This window comes from Hemicordylus capensis, chromosome 5, assembly GCF_027244095.1.
Source record: "Hemicordylus capensis ecotype Gifberg chromosome 5, rHemCap1.1.pri, whole genome shotgun sequence".
NCBI lineage: Eukaryota > Metazoa > Chordata > Lepidosauria > Squamata > Cordylidae > Hemicordylus > Hemicordylus capensis.
The window spans coordinates 46,519,230-46,538,920 of NC_069661.1; the positions used below are offsets into that span (position 1 = coordinate 46,519,230).

Genomic DNA, 19,691 nt, shown 5'->3' on the forward strand with positions numbered 1-19,691 from the left:
ATTCCTTTGAAAGGTACCATGTCTAGTAAAATTTCAAACAGAAGAAAGAGAAACTAAGGGGGCCATTTGGACATAGTTGCAAACCACGGATTCAGTGAACTCGCAGTTCTCTTCTCTATCCCCCCAATGCTCTCCCAAACAAGCCAGAGCTGCACTCACCAAACCCGGAAGTGGGGAGAAACTGGCTGTGCAGGCTTTCTTGGACCCAGGAAGGAAAGCCATGCCAGCCAATGAAATTTTAGCAGTGAGAGGAACTTCCTCCCTTTGGGGTGAGTTGCCCAAACCATATGACGCACTCCATCCTCCGGATCCTCGGTTTGGTAAGTGAGCCTTACTTAAAACCGGGGGTTCATCTGGAAGTTGGGGTGGGAATCAGAGCAGCGGTTGGGTCCCAGAACCACGCCTCTGACTATTCAGACATCACCTCTGACATCACGCCTCTGACTATTCAGCCAGCCTGAGGTGAGTTTGCCTCAGGTTTCTTGTGACGTCTGAACTAAGCTTGTCGTTTCAGAACATGGGTTAAATTCTTATCAGAATGTTTGAGAATGAGCACAGACTTTCTAAAAGGACCTTTGTGCCCAGTGTAGAAGCATTTTCCACTGACAAAAACCTCCTTTTGCATGGTCCATGTGTTAATTCTGGGGATGTAGTTCATCTGTACTTTTCTTGCTGTGTCTGTGCAAACATGACAAACAGATAAGCACCGGTAGAGAGAATCAAGTGTCGGGTGAATATTTGATGTGCACTCACGTAGGCAAAAGCAAACCTAATTTTAATAAAATACTTGTGATGTTTTTAAAGATTGTAAACATATTTGACTTTTAAACTTACATTCATATGACAATGTTACCCAAGTCACATTCCCCCTTCAGTTGTGGCTCTGGGGTGCAAGTTGTTCCTATTTTGTTGAGAATTTCCATATTTTAAGTATTTAATGCTTCGGATGAAATTCTTGGAATTTTGGAGTACACTCATTCCTGCCGTGCCCCATGTAATAGCCCACATTCTGTAGCATTAGGAAAGTGGAGCAAGAGCTAGGACCTTGTGGAGATGTTGCTGTGGAGCTCAGCCAAAGGTTTGACAGAGGGGGAAGGGAAGCGGTTTTCACTGCTCTCCCTTCCCTCCAAAAGTGCTTCCAGAAATATGTCCTGAGGACTGCGTGAGGGTACAGCTCTTGCTCTGCCCTCCTAATGCTATGGAACACATGGGCCAGTCTTCTTTTCTCTCTTCAACCAGTAGGGCTTTTGACATCAGTATCTCCCCACTGTTTCATATAAAATTGTATTCTTGGAGTCTTACAGTTTATAAGGTACATGATGCTTGTGCCCATCATACAAATCTGTGATGTAGATCTCTTCTTCCCACTTCACAGATGGAGAACTGAGGATAAGAGAGCAAGAGAGAGAAACTTGCTCCAGGCAGCACAGTATGAGTTCATAGCTTAGCAGAAATGTGGTAATAAGTAGGAGAAGCTGGCAAGAGGTAGCTGGCAGCCTTTATAAATTAACCTACAAATTAAGAAAAGCATAGGTGGTCAGTAGAGCCAAGTATTGTGAAAAGTGGGACAGGCACATCTCTCTTTATTGTTTGTTTGTTCGATTTCTAGACCGCCCTTATGGAATAGCTCAGGGCAGTTCACAAATATCATAAAACAGTTAAAATCAATCATTGAGCGGGAATGAAAATTTTAAAATACAATAAAGCAGCTAAAAAAAAAACACAATTCAAAACCTTATAAAAACCTGATACATTAAAAACCCTTTAAAACAATTTTAAAACCCTGGAAGGCCAGGCCGAACAGGTAGGTCTTTAGGGCTCTCCTAAATGCCAATAAAGAATTCAAATTATGGATTTCTGCAGGGAGCGCATTCCACAATCCAGGAGCGGCTACAGAGAAGGCCCACCTCTGGGTCGCCACCACATGAGCCGGTGGCAACTGTAGCCGGACCTCCTCAGATTATCTTAGTGTGCGGTAGGGATCAGACCAAAGAAGGCACTATCTAAGGTAACCTGGACGTAAGCCGTTCAGGGCTTTAAAGGTAATTACCAGCACTTAGTATTTTGCCAGGAAACATATTGGCAGCCAGTGCAGCTGTTTCAAAACAGGCATAATATGGTCTCTCTGAGTTGCCCCGGAGACCATCATGGCTGCCGCATTTTGAACTAACTGAAGTTTCCGAACTACATACAAAGGCAGCCCCACGTAAAGCACATTACAGTAGTCATGCCTGGAGGTTACCAGCTGGTGCACCACTGTTCTGAGGCCATCCTCCTCTAGAAATGGACTCAGCTGTCAAATCAGCCTAAGCTGATAAAAAGCACTGCTGGCCACAGCATCCACCTGAGACACCAGGGTGAGGCCTGGATCCAGGAGTACCCCCAAGCTGCGTACCTGCTCCTTCTGGGGGAGTGTAACCCCACCCAGCACAGGGAGATCTAACTCATCCCTCAGATTCTGAGCCCCTTCAATGAGCACCTCCATCTTGCTTGGATTCAGCTTCAATTTGTTATCCCTCATCCAGCCCATTACTGCCTGTAGGCAGGCATTTAGGGAATGAATGCCATTTCCTGATGAAGCAGATGAAAGAGAAAAGTAGATTTGGGTGTCATCAGCATACTGATTACACCCAGCACCAAACCTTCTGATGACCTCACCCAGCAGTTTCACGTAGATATTGAAAAACACTGGTGACAGAATGGAGCCCCGAAGCACTAAACAGCTCTTGTTTAGAAAAGCAACTGTCACCAAGCTCCACCATCTGGGATCTGCCCGTGAGATAAGAGCGGAACCACTGCAAAGCAGTGCCTCCTATCCCCAACTCCTCCAGGCGACCCAGAAGGATACCATGGTCAATGGTATCAAACACCGCTGAGAGATCCAAGAGAACAAACAGAGTCACACTCCCTCTGTCGATTCCCCGGTATATGTCATCCATCAAGCTGACCTAGGCTGACTCAACTCCATAGCCCGCTCTAAAGCCAGTTTGAAATGGGTCTAGATAATCAGTTTCCTCCCAAACCACCTGGAGCTGGTCGGCCACCACCCTCTCGATCACCTTGCCCAACCAAGGGAGATTAGAGATTGGCCTATAATTATCCATCGCCGAGGGATCCAGGGAAGGCTTCTTAAGAAAAGGTCTAATTATTGCCTCCTTCAAGCATGGAGGTACCTTACCCTCCCTCCGCGATGCATTTATGATATTCACCAGGCCTCCTCAAATAATCTTCCTGCTAGATCGAAGAAGCCAAGTCAGGCAAGGGTCCAGAGAACAAGTGGTGGACTGCACCGCTCCAAGCAGCTTGTCCACATCCTCAGGAATCACAGATTGAAACTGATCCAACTTAACACTGCAAGAAGAATTGCTATGCACCTCCTCCGTAAACCCTGCAGAAAAAGTGGAATCCAAGTAGGCTCAAATACAGGAGATTTTATCCGCAAAGAACCCACTGAGGGCATAACAGCAGAGCACCTCCGGAAGCTGATTAGAAACAGAAGGAGTAGAAATTAGACTCCTCACTACCCGGGATATCTCCGCCGAACATGAGCCCACGGAAGCAATGGGAGCCGACCAGAACCTCTTTTTTGCTGTACGCACTGCCTCCGCGTAAGCCCTCAAGTGGGTCACATTCTGCATCCTGTCAAATTCAAGACGAGTTCTCCTCCACCTGTGCTCCAGTCGCCTACCCAGCCGCTTCAACCCTCACAGCTCCTCGGTATACCAGGGAGCTGATTTTGAAGCGGGTCTGGAGGGACGCTTAGGAGCAATCATGTCTACTGCTCTGGCAAGTTCCTTATTCCAGGTTCCCACCAGGGCATCGACAGAATTACCTGCAGCACCAACTTTGAAACCCTCCAAGGCCTTTTGGAACCCTACTGCGTCCAGCAGCCTTTTTGGGCGGACCATCTTAATTGGTCCATCACCCCTGCAAGAGTGGATTGTGGCCGTGATACCAACCTTAACCAGGTAGTGGTCCGTCCATGACAATGGAGAAACCACCGGATCCCCCACGCACAGAACACCCCCCTGATCCTAACAGAAGACCAAATTGAGCATGTGGTCGGCAATAATGAGTTGGTTCAGATCCTAGTTGGGATAGGCCCATAGTTGTCATGGCCACTATGAACTCCTGAGCCGCACCAGACAAGCCAGCCCCAAAGTGGATATTGAAGTCCCCCAAGACCAAAAGCCTGGGACACTCCAACACTAGCTCCACAGACAGCTTGGACAGCTCAGTTAAGTAGTCAGTTGGGCAGCAATAGCCACCCTAGAACTACTGGAGGCACCCCCTGCAGTATCCCACTCAGGAGAGCCCATATCTGCAAATGGGCCTGGCTCAACTCAGTACAATAAAAACCACCCTCTAACCCAAAACTTCCACGCACAACAGAACCTCCCCACAACACCCACCCCAAAGATCCAGCTCCAAAGGCGAGCCCCTTATATGAAAAACAGGCCCAAAGTTCTGGCTCTTGCCCTCGTTACTCCCCCAAAGTGGCTCCCTCAAAGGGGTGACCCCTTTTGGTGTCGCCCCTTTGGTGGCGGCCCTGCCGCCACTGGCAGCTTCCTTCTTTGTAAGTTCTGGGGGGAAAGCCCGGCTGGTGGAACCGGGTGGGTGGGGGGAACTGCCAAGTCACCTTGGGCTTGGCCTCAGTCCTGCAAGGCGCCACAACACCTTAACCAGTCCAGGGGTGAGGGAGGCAGATGGAATCAGGAGCGGGCAAAAGGAGAAGGGGGCAGCCAGGCAAGAACCCCAGACTCTCGCCCTGAGGGGTGCCCAGCAAGATGGTAGTCCCTCCTCCACAGATGGAATCCCCCTCCTCTCTTCTCCAGTGAGCTTCTTTATAATAATTATTCTTTCAAATAAATTTATTTATGTATTTGATTTATATGCCACCCTTCCAAAAATGGCTCAGGGCTTTAGAGAGAATTACGATGACTTCTGGAGCTCTCTGATCTCTCTTCTGAGGAAATTCATGAGTCTCACTTCATTTGTTGCATGCTTAGGAGAAACTAGAGTGCAGTTCATTCTCTCTTTTTCTTTTCCTCTTCCTTTGATTGTGTGAGCCAGCTCTGGCTTGCACCAGGGAAAGCTGACCACATGACCCAGACTAGCTTTTATTCTGCTTAAAACCCAGGCTGTGCAAAATATTCAGAAACAGAAAGATGAATAAAACAAGACAATCTGATATGTAATTTCATAATAGAATATTGAGTAATCTTGAGCCATGAGTTACAACTTTTGAGGGACCTTAATTTTCCCCTCCTTCCCCCTTTCTATAAATAAAGCAAGGACACTTTTTTAAACATGTGCTTATTTGTGATTTCAGCAGGTGCATGTGACTGGTGCTGTAAGAGTCAAGCACAGAAAAGATGTGAATTGAGAGTGGGAGGGAGAATAAAAGTACCTTTTAGATGTGATCCTTGGGATTTTCATAATTTTTTAAAGGCCTAATTTTGAAGCCTTTTCACTGCTGTGCATGCTGAGTGGGAAAGCCAGTGTTCCTGCTCTCTAATCCTCCTCTTAGAGGTGCCTAGGAGGCACACACACAGCCAGCTCGCATGTACTCTTGCAGGTAGCCTTCATCCGGGAAGCTCCACAATTTGCGCTATTCACAAACCACCACAGGATGCCAGTCTGCTTCAGGTTCCTAATCCCTTTCTCACACAGCCCCTTGTAACCATCTACAGGGGGGAAGCACACTTGAAAGAAAGGGAAAGGGAAAGGAAACACAATGTAAAAGACCAGCCTATCAGACTGCCAGTTGCTTCACACACAATCGGCACCAGCTGCAGCCCAATTAAACTCAATAGTTCACAGGTGTTCCCGGCAGACGATGCATTTTTAAGTAAGCCACTTTCTTGAAAATACCTAAGACTTTAACACAGAAGCTCATTTCTTCTCCCCTCCACCAACCGACCCCCACCCCCAACAAGGTTCTTTAAAGCTTGTTTGGAGCACTTCAAAAACAAAAAAGCTGAAAAGGACTTTCAGCCCTTTGGAAGAAAGTTAGTGCTTCAAACCACAATGGACCTGACACAAGCAAGCTGAATCAGCCATTCATCCCATCTGATTCATCCTGGCAGATGAATTCTCAGGTTATCAGCCTCTGTGGTTTCTAGGGTAAAATAGTTTATCCTAAGAGTGTTTATCCAGGAAGCTACAGCTGATTGACACCATTTTTATTTTTGTTTTAGTTTTTTCCTGCTAGAATGCTTGCTGGATATTAATATATTGGTCTGCATTCTAACCCAAGAATACATACCCAGTATATTCTTTCTTTTACCAGTGACTAATCAGAGGAATTTGAAGTCAAAACAACTAGGGTATTCTCTGTGTCTCACTAAAGTAAACAGTACATTTTTCCCCACTGATTGTCTAAAACATTAGTTCTGAAAAATAAAAACTATTCTAAAAGAATAGATATACTTTTATCTCATGGTCTCATGGTGGTTTTGCTTGGGTTTGCTGATCCTGTTGAAATGGTAGACTACAACATCCTGGTCGCGTGCTATGTCCAATGAATGTACAATCTGTGTACAGTATACACATGTACAAATCAGTACGCACATACAGTTATTCATACATCATGTTCAATGCATGTGCACTTCCTACCTGTAGCCTGCATTTGAGGGGCCATGTACCCAGATTCACTTTTGAAGTTAACACATGTACAGCCATTCATACAAAAATATACACCTGTACAGACATCTGTGCACATGTAAAACACTGTGTCTGAATAAGGCTCAAGTGTTTCCAGTTCAAGGTGTTGCAAAGAAGCTGTGAAGGATGGCCAAATATGCCACAGAGGCTCAAAAAGAAGATTGCTAATAAATCAATATTTTATAATGTTTACATCTAGTAATCTAAGGCAAATATCTCCATTCGGAGGAAGACTGACCCTTTATTTCAAGAGTTCATAACCCTACATATTGCCAACATATTATTCATTATAGAATAAATAATTCTGGTACCTAAAGGGGGCCCAGCAGCAGAAATAAGCATCTTACCAAAGGATGGAACTCTATGATCATAGGGTAGAGCCCAAAGAAAATGTTCAGTTCACCTAAGGTGTACAGCTACTGTACTGCATGTGATTACCAAATCCCCTGCTACCAATCAAAACATCCATACATAATATCAAGTCTGCACAGAACAACTAACCATCCAGGCTACTACTGTGTCACAAGCAGAAATTCAGAACTAAAAGTGCACAAGCAGTTAGATAGCTCAAGCAGTCGAGCCCAGCTGCAAATTACATGCCAAGTCACATGTATAATACACATATGCACAGCATATTGTTAAGGAATTAAGCAAGCATTGTGTAGAAAACAACCTTTATTGATGCATAATGTGACTGAATAGTCTCAAGGACAATCACTGAATGCACAGGTGGTGGGGACCTCAAAAACACATGCAGAGTAATCACTAGTGACTCAGATGACATTCTGCCAACCAATATATGGTAAAGGAATTTATCATGCATGAAACACAAACACCTTCTAGCCTTCTTGGCTAGATCTAGACTGAGCCACACACAATATTCCATTTCACACATGCACATGTACCTCTCACACATGCACACACAAAATATACTGGCCTTGGCCTGGAGGGAGTGCAGTTGGCTGAACTGGTTTTCCTGCCAAAGAGCTGAAGATCTTGCAGGGACAGGGCCTGATTGTCTCTTCCTCTTCCACTTGTATTCCATAATGATGCACCTCCACCGCTTGATGGCAGCTGTGCCTCCGCCATCTATCTGCCATAAGAACATAAGACAAGCCCTGCTGATGGGCCCAAGGCCTATCTGTTCCAGCATCCTGTTCCACACAGTAGCCCACCAGATGCCTCCAGGAAGCCCACAGGCAAGAGCTGAGGGCATGCCCTCTCTCCTACTGCTACTCCCCTGCAACTGGTATTTAGAGGCATCTTGCCTCCCCGGGGGCGTAGCTAGGGGAGAGGGGGCCCGTGTTTATCCCTTTCTCTGGCGGGCCCCCAGAGTGAGGGAGACAATGAAGAAAATAGGGAGGGATGGAGCTGGAGGGCCCTCAGGAGCTGGGGGCCCGTGTTCTTTGAACCCTTTTGCTCAGTTATAGCTACGCCCCTGCCTATAGCCCTCAGACTAGTAGCCATTGATAGACCTGTCCTCCATGAATTTATCTAAACCTTTCTTAAAACCATGCAGGCTGTTGGCTGTCACTACATCATGTGGAAGAGAATTCCATAGGTTGATTATGTGTTGTGTGAAAAAGTACTTCCTTTTGTCCCTCCTAAATTTCTTGGCAATCAGTTTCATGGGATGACCCCCTAATTCTAGTGTTATGTGAGAGGAAGGGAAATTTCATGCACACACTGCCAATGCCGTGTGTGCATGAAAGTGTGCAGAAGTGGCTCCTCTCAACACTGCTGTACTGTACACTGGCTCATTCTTCCAGGGTACAGTGCTCATGTTGAATTTCATGGCCACATACACATAAAGCAGCTCCCACTTGGCTCTCTCTTTAGCATGCATGTGCAAACAAAAAGTCTTTTAAAAATATGAAGAAAGAATCGAGAAAGCATATGTGGATGGGGAAACTGGCTTTCCCCTCGCTTTTTCAGGAACAATAAAAGACTGGGCCAGTTTTTCAACAGCAACCTCAGGATTCTGAGACTCTTCAGATGTTGCAGTCGTTGGAAAACAACTACTTATGTTCATCTAGGCCCCCACTGTGTCACCTTCCTAGTTGCTCTAAATTGATTGTAAACTGCAGTTGTTTCTGGAGAAAGGTTCTCAAATGTTGTCACAGAGACTCTTGTAATAAAGCCAAAATAAAATAAAAATAAAAATAAAAATGGTATGAACCTTTGCAAATAAGACAAACATGACAGCTTGCTTTGAAGAGCGGCTGCAGAAAGTCCCAGGTTCAGTCCCTGGTACCTCCAAGCAGGGAAGGATAAGAGGCCTCTCTGAAACCATGGAGAGCCACTGCCAGTCAACATAGACAAAATTGAATTGATTGAGCCAGTAGTCTGACTTGGTACAAGGCAATTTCATATTGTCTTGAACCTGGAGGACAGAGAAAGGGAGAGAATAGGGACACAAAAACAGCCAGTTCCTTGCAGAGCCCCACAAAGTCCCGCACACTTTTAGGCCCTATGAGTGCCGCTTCAGATGTTACTGAAACATTGGCACCAGTAAAATGCAGTTAATTTTGCATTTTGCTGCCAGCGTTTCTTGAAATGGTTGATGGGGAACATGTGTAGGCAGCATTTGTATCTGCAGACTGTGCATGTTGCCCTTTGGATTTTATAAGAAGCATATTAAGGCTGCTGCCGCTTCATATAGAATGGTTGAACCAGCTCTTGGTGAATGTTACATGGAGAAGACAACTCGCTTTGAACTGAGACTGAACTCCAGAACCTGTGTCGAATGTTCAGCCCTGTTTGCATGTGGGAAAATGATGAAGTATCTCTGCAGATGTACAGTGCTTTATACTTACCATCAGGTAATTGCAATCAGTCTACACTTACCTGGGGTTATGGGTAAGATTTCTAAGACTGCAGGCAGGGCTCTCCGGTAGAGCTGAGCCCCAGCACCTATATTTTTAGCAGCTGTTCACAAGGGGGGGGGGGGTTATGTTAATCATGTTTCACCAGTTTTGTGCTGAAATAACAGAACAGTTTCTGTTAGACAACAGATCCCTGCTGTCATTATGGAACTTTGTCAGAGTTCCAATGTTTCTGTCAGACCCCCACCCTCTGCTCCTCCCTGCTACTTTACCTGGGACCCAGGTGGGGCAGGAGACAGGCTGTTTAATTTGCTAGCCACTCAAGTTCCTAGAAGACAAGTTGTCCTAATGGTGCCTGAGCTGCCCATCTGCTTCTGGGATTACCCAGAAGACTCAGACACCTAGGAAGACAGGTTGTCGGGGGGATCACTTTTCAAACTCAGGCCTCTCTCATTAAAATAAGCAGCTAGTTCAGTGCTTTCTCTGGGATGAAGAGTTGGGGTGTGCACGGAACCGCCAACTGCGGTCCGGCACTGGGGTGGGGGGTAGCTTTAAGAGCGGCGGGAGGGTTTACTTACCCCTCCCGCCGCTCTCCCGCTCTGGCGCCGTAATGTTAAGAGTAATGGGGGCGGCAGGATACCTCCCTGCCACCCCTTCCCTGCTGTTGCTCTAAAAAACTCCCAGTAGTCCTTTGCGCGCGCTCCACGTCTCTGACGTGCACACGCGCAAAGGACTACTGGGAGTTTTTTACTATTAACATTACGGCGCCAGAGTGGGAAAGCAGCGGGAGGGGTAAGTAAACCCTTCCGCCACTCTTAAAGCTACCCCACACCCCGAACCGAACCACCCAGGTCCGGACCGATCCGGAGGCCTTTACAATGGCCTCTGGACTGGTCCGGGCCCATCCCTAATGAAGAGGCAGCTTGTCTCTGATGATTATGCTCCTGGGGGAATTGACTACTTTGGGGCTTGTGTGGGGAACTAGCAAGTTTAGATGAAGCGGCTCATTTTCAGGATAAATTTGTTCAAAGCTTTACTTGTGGAAATGACTGACCGAGAGGCTATTTCCACGATCAACGGAAAGCAGGCTAAGGGAGCTCAGCCTGCTTTCTGTTGATTGTGGGACCCACCGGGCTTGCGGGCAAGCCCGGTGCTCCCAAGACAGCTAGCCCGCTGTCTCCCCTTAAATGAGGTTAATGGACTGAGCACTCTGTTAACCTCATTTCGTTGCTCGTGTGTCGCTATGACGACACATTAGTAGACCTCCAGCCAGGAGGCTACAAGCAGCCTTCTGGTCTCAGAAGGCTTCCTCACCTGCATTGGAATCAGGGAGGCGAGTAGAGGGATAGTCTTCCTGCAGTCATGGGTTAAACTTGACTTAGAGCCACCTTCCCGAAGCTACATGCCAAGTGACATACCCCAAGTGACATGTCCCATGACTTAGTTCATGTGAACTGAATAGTGAACTCATGATCCCATGGGTTCAGAGAGACAGAAATGGAAACTACAAGCCTGTAGTTCCAGATCAGGTGTAGGGGTGCTCCTGGGAGCCCTCAAACAGGCTATCTGGGTAACAGTCTCCTGCCCACATCCAGGTCCCTCATAAGGGGGAGGGGGAGAAGAGCACAGTGAAGGGGGTATGACAAACATATCAGAATTCCAACAGAGTTCCGTAATGTAGCAAGGAACTCAGAGTTCCAACTGTCAGAGGCTCATGCTGTGTTTGCACAATTCCCTCTGGCAAGAGAGAGGGGAATACAACAGATAGGTTGGCGTTCCAAACAGCCCTGATCCAGAACGGATGACATGATAGTTGGGAGGGCTGATATGGCCCCTCCAAACAGGCTCACTGTTGGCCAAAATTGAACATTTTGGGCCATGCATAGGCTTAGAGTTTACATGGATAACAGATTTTCCTTGTGGGAAAATTTTATCCTTGGGGATCCCAAAGTAGTACAGTCATCCCTTGCCAATGGCGGTTTCCCCAATCGTGGTTTTGAGTATCCACGACTGGGAAATTGTGACCAGCCTTCCCAACTGCAGCCTGAGTATCTGCTGTTTGGTGAGATTTTTTAGTGATGGGGGGGTTCTGCAATTGGGGGGGGGGTTCAGAGGTTCAATCCACTCATTCCTATTGCTAACCCTGCCAACTCCTTGTGATTTAAAGTGATTTTGAGTAGTTGGGGGGGGGGTTAAGTGCCTTTGAGCGATTTTGGGGAGTTCAACCTTTTCCAGAGGTTCAATTTGCTCACTCCACTTGCTTATTCTTGGTGACTTTAAGGGATTCTGGGTGATTTTTGGCATTTTCTTTTGTACTTTTTCTTCGATTTTTTTCAGCCTTTTTGCAACCACAGTTCCTCTAACCCCCTGTTTCGCACTAATTTCGATTGCTTGCTAACCACGAATTTGCCAGTGGAGAGGTTTTGCCAAAATATAACCCTCACGGTGGCAAGGAATGACTGTAGTTCAAATATATTGGAATATATCTCTTTTGAGCTTACAAATGTTTTTTGCATTTACGAACTGAAAAATAAGAATGCATGTGGTGCTCTCTGCTTTACATGGTAGAGTTACAGCTAGCTAGGTGTTGTTTGTAGGATTGCAGTGCATGCAGCTTCTCACTTTTTAATTATCTTTGCTGACTGAGTTGTAAAGCATTAAAATGCTTTAGAGTAGAGCACCAATCAGAATTTAACAACAATATTGTAATCTGACGAAGCGTCTAAATCCATGCATTTGTTTTTTCTCGGAAGGCTTCCAACACATGCTAAATCCCCTAAAAATCTCCTAAACGACTTTGGCAGCATAGGCAGTGGAACTCTTTTCAGCAAGTGAACAACAACAAAAATATGCTGAATGGCTGACAAATGCATTTCAGCTGGCTCTTTCATTTACTCACATAAGGGCACAGTCAATATCAATCACTGTTTTCCCTCTTACACTGAAAATCGTAGTTTCCCTGTTCATTCATCAAGCTCTTTTCACCACCATAATGTGTCTTCATGAGGTTGTTTCCGCTGTCTGAAGTCCAGAGAGTTAAACACATATCTCAGACTTTGAGATATTAGCCCTCTTCTCTTTCTGCACATTTCTTTCTTCCTGCTTTGTCTTTGAATTATTTGCTTTTACTTTAAAAAACAAAAAAAGTAAAGGAAAACCACCAAGAGGATTTGATCATCTCTCTCTTGTTCCTGGAACAGCTACTGGATTATCTGCCATCGGTAGGTAGGTTTCTTCAGTGAACATCTGCCATAAAGAGTTTTAATTATATAGGAAGACTGTATATGGTGTTCCAATATCAAACACCAGAATTCAAAAGTGCCACATGTGTGGATGAATTTTGCTGCAGTTTGAGCTGGTGTTCCATTTTTACAGCTGTTTCCACTGATGCTCAAGAAAACTGAGATAATTTGACTTCTGTTACATACTGTGACTACACTATCTACAAACATTGACCTAAAGCGTTCCAATTGTACACATTCTATCGTTACTTTAAAATATTGAATTTCTTTTTCTTTTTCTTTTCTTTTTAGATTACTGCAGTTTGTAGAGAAGCTGCCCTTCTGGCCCTTCAGGAAGATATACAGGCCACATGCATTATGAGGCGACATTTTCAGCAAGCCTTGTCTATCATAACCCCTCGAATTCCAGATTCTCTACAGCAGTTTTATGAAAATTATCAGCAGCAGAGTGGGCTGCATTCACTGTAAGAAATGAATTAATACATGTACAATGTGGACTACGATTCCAGGAGCTCTTCTATCAGTTGAACAAATCTACAGCCTTTTGTGATGGTGGGGAGGGAAACAAATATGTATCTAATGTTTGAACTAAACTTTGCTTATTATTTCCAAATAAAGAAAACCTTTGAATAGTAGCTGAGAACTGTATAAGCATGATAAACTGATGAAATATTTATGCTCTTGCACAGTATAATTTTACATCATTGTTATAACAATATAGCTATGCCACTGGTTGAATCATTTGGGGCTGATTTTTCCTCCCGTCTGAATGTCCATTGTCTTCCTCTCAAATTTTCTTCCATAAGCCCCCAGCCATCCAAACCACATGGACACGTCTGCCATTCAATCCTCCAGTGGATAAACATACAATTCCAGCTCCCACATGGGAGCAGTTTCTCTCTCCATCACAATCCCAGATTCAGGGCAGCTTGAAGCCATCTTTTTACATGTCCCAAACAGCTCCTGTTCTCTCCCAAAGCTTTGATTTCCATGGGCAACTCTTCTCTTCCCACTTCATCGCAACATTCCATGGTACCATGCAGGCTGAATTCCTCCTTGCACTGCCACTGACTAGCTGAAGTAAGTGGGGGGAATAGTAAAACAGCTGCCAAGCCACTGCAACCTCTTCTTGTTGTTATGTCTTGGGGAAGAAAGGGGGGATATACACCTGTCCCGGAGATATATAGGTATATCTCCCCAATAGAGGAAGGGAATTCTGTAGTCCGATGTCTGTGGAAAGGAACTAGGAAAGAAGGAATATAAAGGGTAAGCACAAAATGGTAGGCAGCTATCAGAAGTTCCCTCAGAAGTCACCAATGGCGCTAAGGGGGTAAAGATGACACTTGCTGCAACAGACGTTTATTTCATCTAAAAATAAATTACATTTTTTGTTTCTGGGCTATTGTTTTTAAGCATATGCAAATTTAACTAAGTGATTCATTTCTCAATTAAATTTGCACATGATCAACTCAATTATGCATATGATTAATACACTAAGATTTATTTAATCAGATGACAACCCTATTGAAAAGTGCAAGTTCCTGCTCTCCAACATGCTAAATTTTAGTTTCTATTTGGAGGCTATTTTGCATAAATGGCTACTGATGTGAAACAGAGTGATTGATTGGTCAAGCACCAAATGAAGATGTTTCCATCTCAAAAATAAGTTTATAAATCAACCACTGGTTCACACCATGGAGTGTTATAAAACATCATATAAAAGTTGTTTTGTGAGTGTGGCATGAATGCATACTGAACAATATTGACTAATGACATCCAGTGCATATTTGCCAGCATTCAGCTCACCAAAAATAAAGGGATGTTGCCCTTAGTACAAGATAACATTTTAGTTTCATGATTTATATGTTTCCCCCTATGTTTAATAGGCCATGTTGTCAAAAGGATTCAGAATTTGTTTAATGTTCTAAGACATTTCACAGTTAGGTTGTAACACTTTCTACACCTCAAAGACAAGAAGATTCACTGGTGCAAAATAAATGCTTTATTTGAAAATCCCAATGTATTTCAAGCTAATATATAATCAGGACTATATAAAGAAATCAATTAATTATCAAAATGTAAAGATTTAAAAATATACTAACAGAAAGAATACTTGTTTCGGAGTTGTATTTAATTTAGGTTTAGATTTATTGCAACTAGCTCTTCTCTCTCTTTTTGTAGTTGCCTTTTTGCTTTTTTCTCTTTCTTTCATTCTTTTACATTTAGATTTGTTGCAGTCAGCCATCATTGTTTCTTTTCTTTTCTTAAAATGACATTTAGTATATTTCTAGATCTTAACATTTTAATCCATTATTGATGTCTGTATGCAGAGCTTTGGCTTGAAATGACTTTCCAGGATTTCAGACGGAAGTGTTTCCTCGCCTGACCTTGAGGTGCCAAGAATTCAACCTAGCGCCACCACTGAGCTATGGCCTCCCCTCACTATGTGTAAACGATAGGAAATTAAGTACTTTTCATACTAATGAAGTATGAAGTGAACACTTCAATCATGTTATCTTTTAAAAAATTTGCATCTGATTCCTTATTGTTTATTTTATGAAGTCTGTATTTAACCATGGACAGCCAGGATAACAAACAAATGGATCATAGAACAAAATCAATCCAGAATTTTCACTCGAGGCACAAATGACCATGCTCATACTTTGGACACATTATGCGAAGACCCAGCTCCCTTGAGAAGTCCATAATGCTGGGGGAAATTGAAGGAAAGAGAAGAAGAGGACAACCAGCAGCAAGGTGGATGGACTCGATTACGACAGCAATGAATGCACCACTGAGAAACCTTAAAGGCCAAGCTGAAGACAAATCATCCTGGAGAGAATCTATCTATGTGGTTACTAAGAGTCAACGCCAACTTGATGGCACTTAATCCATCAATCAGTTTAACCACAGTCCAGAAAGGGAGACTTATGCATGGGCACTTCAGAATATCCCTCCCGTTCCCCCTGAGACTGGTTGATTTTTCAGATGGGGTATGCACAGCAAAGGGTGACTAGAGCTGAACTGAGGCCCTTGCGCTTCCATTCAAATACCTTACTTATTTTGACCCTAACTTGCCTTGCCTTACAATCCCTTCCTTGTTCTATTCATTCTTAGTTTTAGCTTTGGTAAACTGCTTTTATTTCCCCCCAGATTTTGCCTACCAGTAATGCATAGAAGTTGCATCACTACTAACATAGTAAGGCAGAACAAATGCCTTCAGAACCCTAACTGCAGGAGAGGCATTCATGCAGTGGACTATATAACAGGATACAGTTTGCCATCAAGACTTGTGTGCTGAAGGGACTGTAATCCCTGAACTCATCAAGATCAGCAGGGAGAATATTTACCCACTCTCACCCTTCTCAGCGAGAGAGAGCAGGCTTAGAGAGACTTCCTGGATTTTTGCCCCTGCTCCCTAAGAAGTCCTAGCAGATCTTCTTTTTAAAAAAACAAAACAAAACTGGCTAATTTGTCAGATTTGCTGGCAAACTACCCTCATGTTCTTTCACCACTTGTTGCCCTCTGATGGCTCGCTATTTTAGATTTGTTACTCATCTTGGGCCTTAAGGATCTAGATTCTAATCAGGTCTATTTCAGGTATCCAACATTGTTCCCAAATCAGGAACAATTTTTGGTAAGAGGGTGAGTCACTCAATAGAGTATTGTATTTGGCAAAGATTTTCAAACTTTTGGGTGTGTGTTTTTTTCTTTTCGAAATTTGGGTAGTGAAACTTGATAACCTGAAATATACCTAGTTTGAAATTGAGTACTGTTGGAAGATGCAGGAAGCATCATGCCTGCCCTTAAGAAAAAATAATCATACCTATGCTTTGTTGCCAAATTTTTGTCATAATTTTATATCGTTTCCAGTAATGGGAACGTACGTGTGTGTGCGTGTGTGTGTGTGAGAGAGAGAGAGTTTCATTGGCTATGCTTATTCATTAATTGTTTAAACATGTATACTGTTTTTCCACACAAGGTTCACACTTAAATAAGAGTCCCAAAATACAAAAATAAAAACAAGACAAAGATTTAGAAACCACATATATAATCTTCAAAACCAAACACATGCAACCATATAGCAGAGCAAACTTTTATAAAAATGTTTAAAGCTCAACAAAAAGAAACAGCCAAACAACCATGTATGTTTAAACTGAACACCAAAAGCTTAACAAAACAGGAACATCTTAACAAGGCACTTTGAGCTTTGCAATGATATTTTGCTATTCTCCAGAGGAAAAAAGTTCCACAATGTTGGTGCCACAACTGAGAATATCGGATTTTGGGTGCACATCAAACAGACTTCTTGTATTTCTTTGTGCAAGACTCCTTTATTTGTCTTTCCTCTTCATTCCCTCTAGCATTTCTTCATAGACCTTATATTCCAAATCTTTCGTCACAATTTACAGTCCTCTGGGAAATTATCCTGTGCAAGTTGGACTTGCACAAGTCCTGGTATCCTCCAGCAACTTCTTTCAGCAGCATGCTGCATACTGCAAGAGCTGGTCTTGTGGTAGCAAGCATGAATTGTCACCTTTGCTAAGCAAGATCTGCCCTGGTTTGCATTTGAATGGGAGACTACATGTGAGCACTATAAGATATTTCCCTGGGGAGATGGGGCCATTCTGAGAAGAGCACCTGCATGCTTACATGCAGAAGGTTCCAAGTTCCCTCCCTGGCATCTCCAAGATAGGGCTGAGAGAGAGACTCCTGTCTGCAGTCTTGGAGAAGCTGCTGCCAGTCTGTGTAGACAATACTGAGCTACATGGACCAATGGTCTGACTCGGAAAAAGGCAGCTTCCTATGCTCCTAAGTCCCCATTTTGAAAGTATCATGGTCTCTTTTTTGCAGTTCCCATTCAGTTCAGGGGCTGAACCCCTGCCTAACTAAGCAGCAGGGGAGATTGACAAAAATTAAGTGCATGCTGCCTTAGTGTGAAGCATTGGAAGTACCATCAGACAGGAAGTCGGTCAGTGAGTCTTGCACAAGATAACTTTCTGGTAGATTGATCTGCTGGAAAGCTCTGTATTTTCAGGGCCTCAGCTCACGCCACTATGTTTTGATATATTTTATTACCTTTAAAACTCAAGTTGCCCCCTTCACACATAAGTACCTGCCTGAGTCATAAGATCTTCTTCACAGGCCCTGCTCTCTGGTCTACTGCAGATGCATATTCAACTTACAGCAACCAGGAACAGAGCCTTCTCTGTAGTAGTGTCAAATTTATGAAACTCCCTACCCAAGGGGGTCTCTTAGACCCCCTCCCCCACTCATGTTTCAAATGGACCTGGAAAACTTACTTTTTAAAGTTGGCATTTAACTTGTAATTAAAGGAGGAGGTGTCCAGCAGCTCCTCTTGTTTGGCTAGGCTGGATCAGTTCCAGTTTGTGACTCATAAGGATGTGGACACGCTGCTTGGAATGGTGCGGCCTACCGCCTGTTCTCTTTACCCTTGCCCTAGTTGGCTTATACTGTCAGGCAGGGAGGGTGTTGTAGAAGGCCTAGTAGAGATCATAAATGTTTCTCTGAGGTTGGGCAGGATGCCTCCTTGCCTTAACGAGGCAATTATTAGACCACTTCTGAAGAAGCCTGTGTTCAATCCCTCAGAGTTGAGCAACTTACAGGCCTGTCTCAAGCCTTCTGTTGCTGGCAAGGTCATTGAGATAGGGGTGGCCTCCCAGCTTTAGGCAGTCTTGGAGGAAACTGATTACATAAACCCATTTCAATCTGGCTTTTGGGCGGGCTATGGGGTGGAGACTGCCTTGGTCGCCCTGATGGATGATCTCCAATTGGGAGTTGACAGAGGGAGTGTGACTGTTGGACTTTTTGGATCTCTTGACGGCTTTCAATACTATCCTCTCTAATAAAATGCTTGGTGTCCGTCCGTGGACGGACACCAAGCGTGTGTCTGTGCCTCCCTGCCCTGTTCTGCGCCTGCGCAAAGCGCAGGCCCAGAACAGGGCAAGGGAGACACGCTTGCTGGTACCAGGGAAAAAGCAGGAAAACACCAACGAGGAAAACGAGCCAGAAACACGAGCACTGGGAAAACGAACACCAACGAGGCCACCGGGAAAACGAGGACCAACCAGCAGGACCTGAACGAGACAAACCCCGAAGCAAACTCCGGGGGCCCAGTGGAGGCTGTTCCGAAAAAGCCTGACAGGGAGAATGCTGCCGCCGCCGCCGCCAAACTCCCACCCTCCCTCCCAACTTCCAAAACCACCTTACCCTGTCCCATGTAAGCTGGATGATGAAATACCGGCATTGAAGAGGAAGTGAGGAGCACGCAGGCAGAGCTCCTCTCTCTGCACAGACTCTGCCCGAACTGCCGCTTTGGGCGGAAAGGACGCAAGAGGCGTCCTTTCCGTCCAAAGCGCCAGTTAAGGAAGAGGCATTGCAGAGAGAGAAGCACTGCTTGCAATCTTCTCTCTCCCTCTTCTATGCCAGTTTTCCTTCAGCCAGCTGAAAAGGGCCAGGGTGAGGTGGTCACTGAAGCTGGGAGGAAGGGTGGGAGTTTCGCTGCAACGGCGGGGGCAGCTTTAACCCTTTCAGGCTTTAACGGAACAGCCTCCGCTCGGCCCCCGGAGTATGGTCCCTGTCTCCCCGGTGCCGTCTCTGTCGCTCCTGCTCTCTTTCCCCCACCGCCTCGCCCCCCCCCCGGATCAGAACCACAACAACATAAAAGTAACACTAAGCACAACACACTACATTAATTAAAAAAATAAAAAACTGAGGCAGTGGCCACAAGCGAGACCAGCACTCCCCCCCCCCAACAGCACAGCATAAAAACCCCCACCCACACACACACATACACACACACAATGCATGAAAAGAGGGAGAATAGTCTAGCACCCGTTATTCTAACGGGCTTAAAAACACTAGTCATCAATAATATCCTTCTGGAGCCATCTGAGGGGGTTGGGGTGGGAGGCACTGCTTTGTGGTAGTTCCGCTC

General features: G+C 44.8%; 1 protein-coding gene and 1 long non-coding RNA gene across 10 annotated transcripts in view; one reads left to right on the top strand and one right to left on the bottom strand.

Moving 5' to 3' along the window:
- The window catches only part of SPATA5 (spermatogenesis associated 5), a 266,668-nt gene extending 253,300 nt beyond the window's left edge, over nt 1-13,368 (top strand). For 6 of the 7 annotated variants that reach the window (XM_053252087.1, XM_053252088.1, XM_053252086.1 and 3 more), the window contains one exon: nt 13,025-13,368. In XM_053252087.1, coding sequence (XP_053108062.1) covers nt 13,025-13,201 — 177 coding nt within the window. In that variant the 3' untranslated portion in view covers nt 13,202-13,368. The remainder of the gene's footprint in view (nt 1-13,024) is intronic. The other variant, XR_008307816.1, reaches the window with a different exon arrangement.
- On the bottom strand, nt 755-19,086 carry LOC128326040 (uncharacterized). Of its 3 annotated transcripts, none has more exons than XR_008307819.1 (4): nt 18,965-19,086; nt 12,432-13,976; nt 5,411-7,755; nt 755-1,511 (listed from the first exon to the last, which is right to left on the bottom strand). It is a non-coding gene; the product is annotated as an uncharacterized LOC128326040 (long non-coding RNA). The 3 variants fall into 3 exon arrangements; XR_008307820.1 differs by lacking the exon at nt 18,965-19,086 and adding an exon at nt 18,037-18,849; XR_008307818.1 differs by lacking the exon at nt 12,432-13,976 and having other exon boundaries at nt 5,411-7,759.
- Nucleotides 19,087-19,691: the final 605 nt, after the last annotated feature.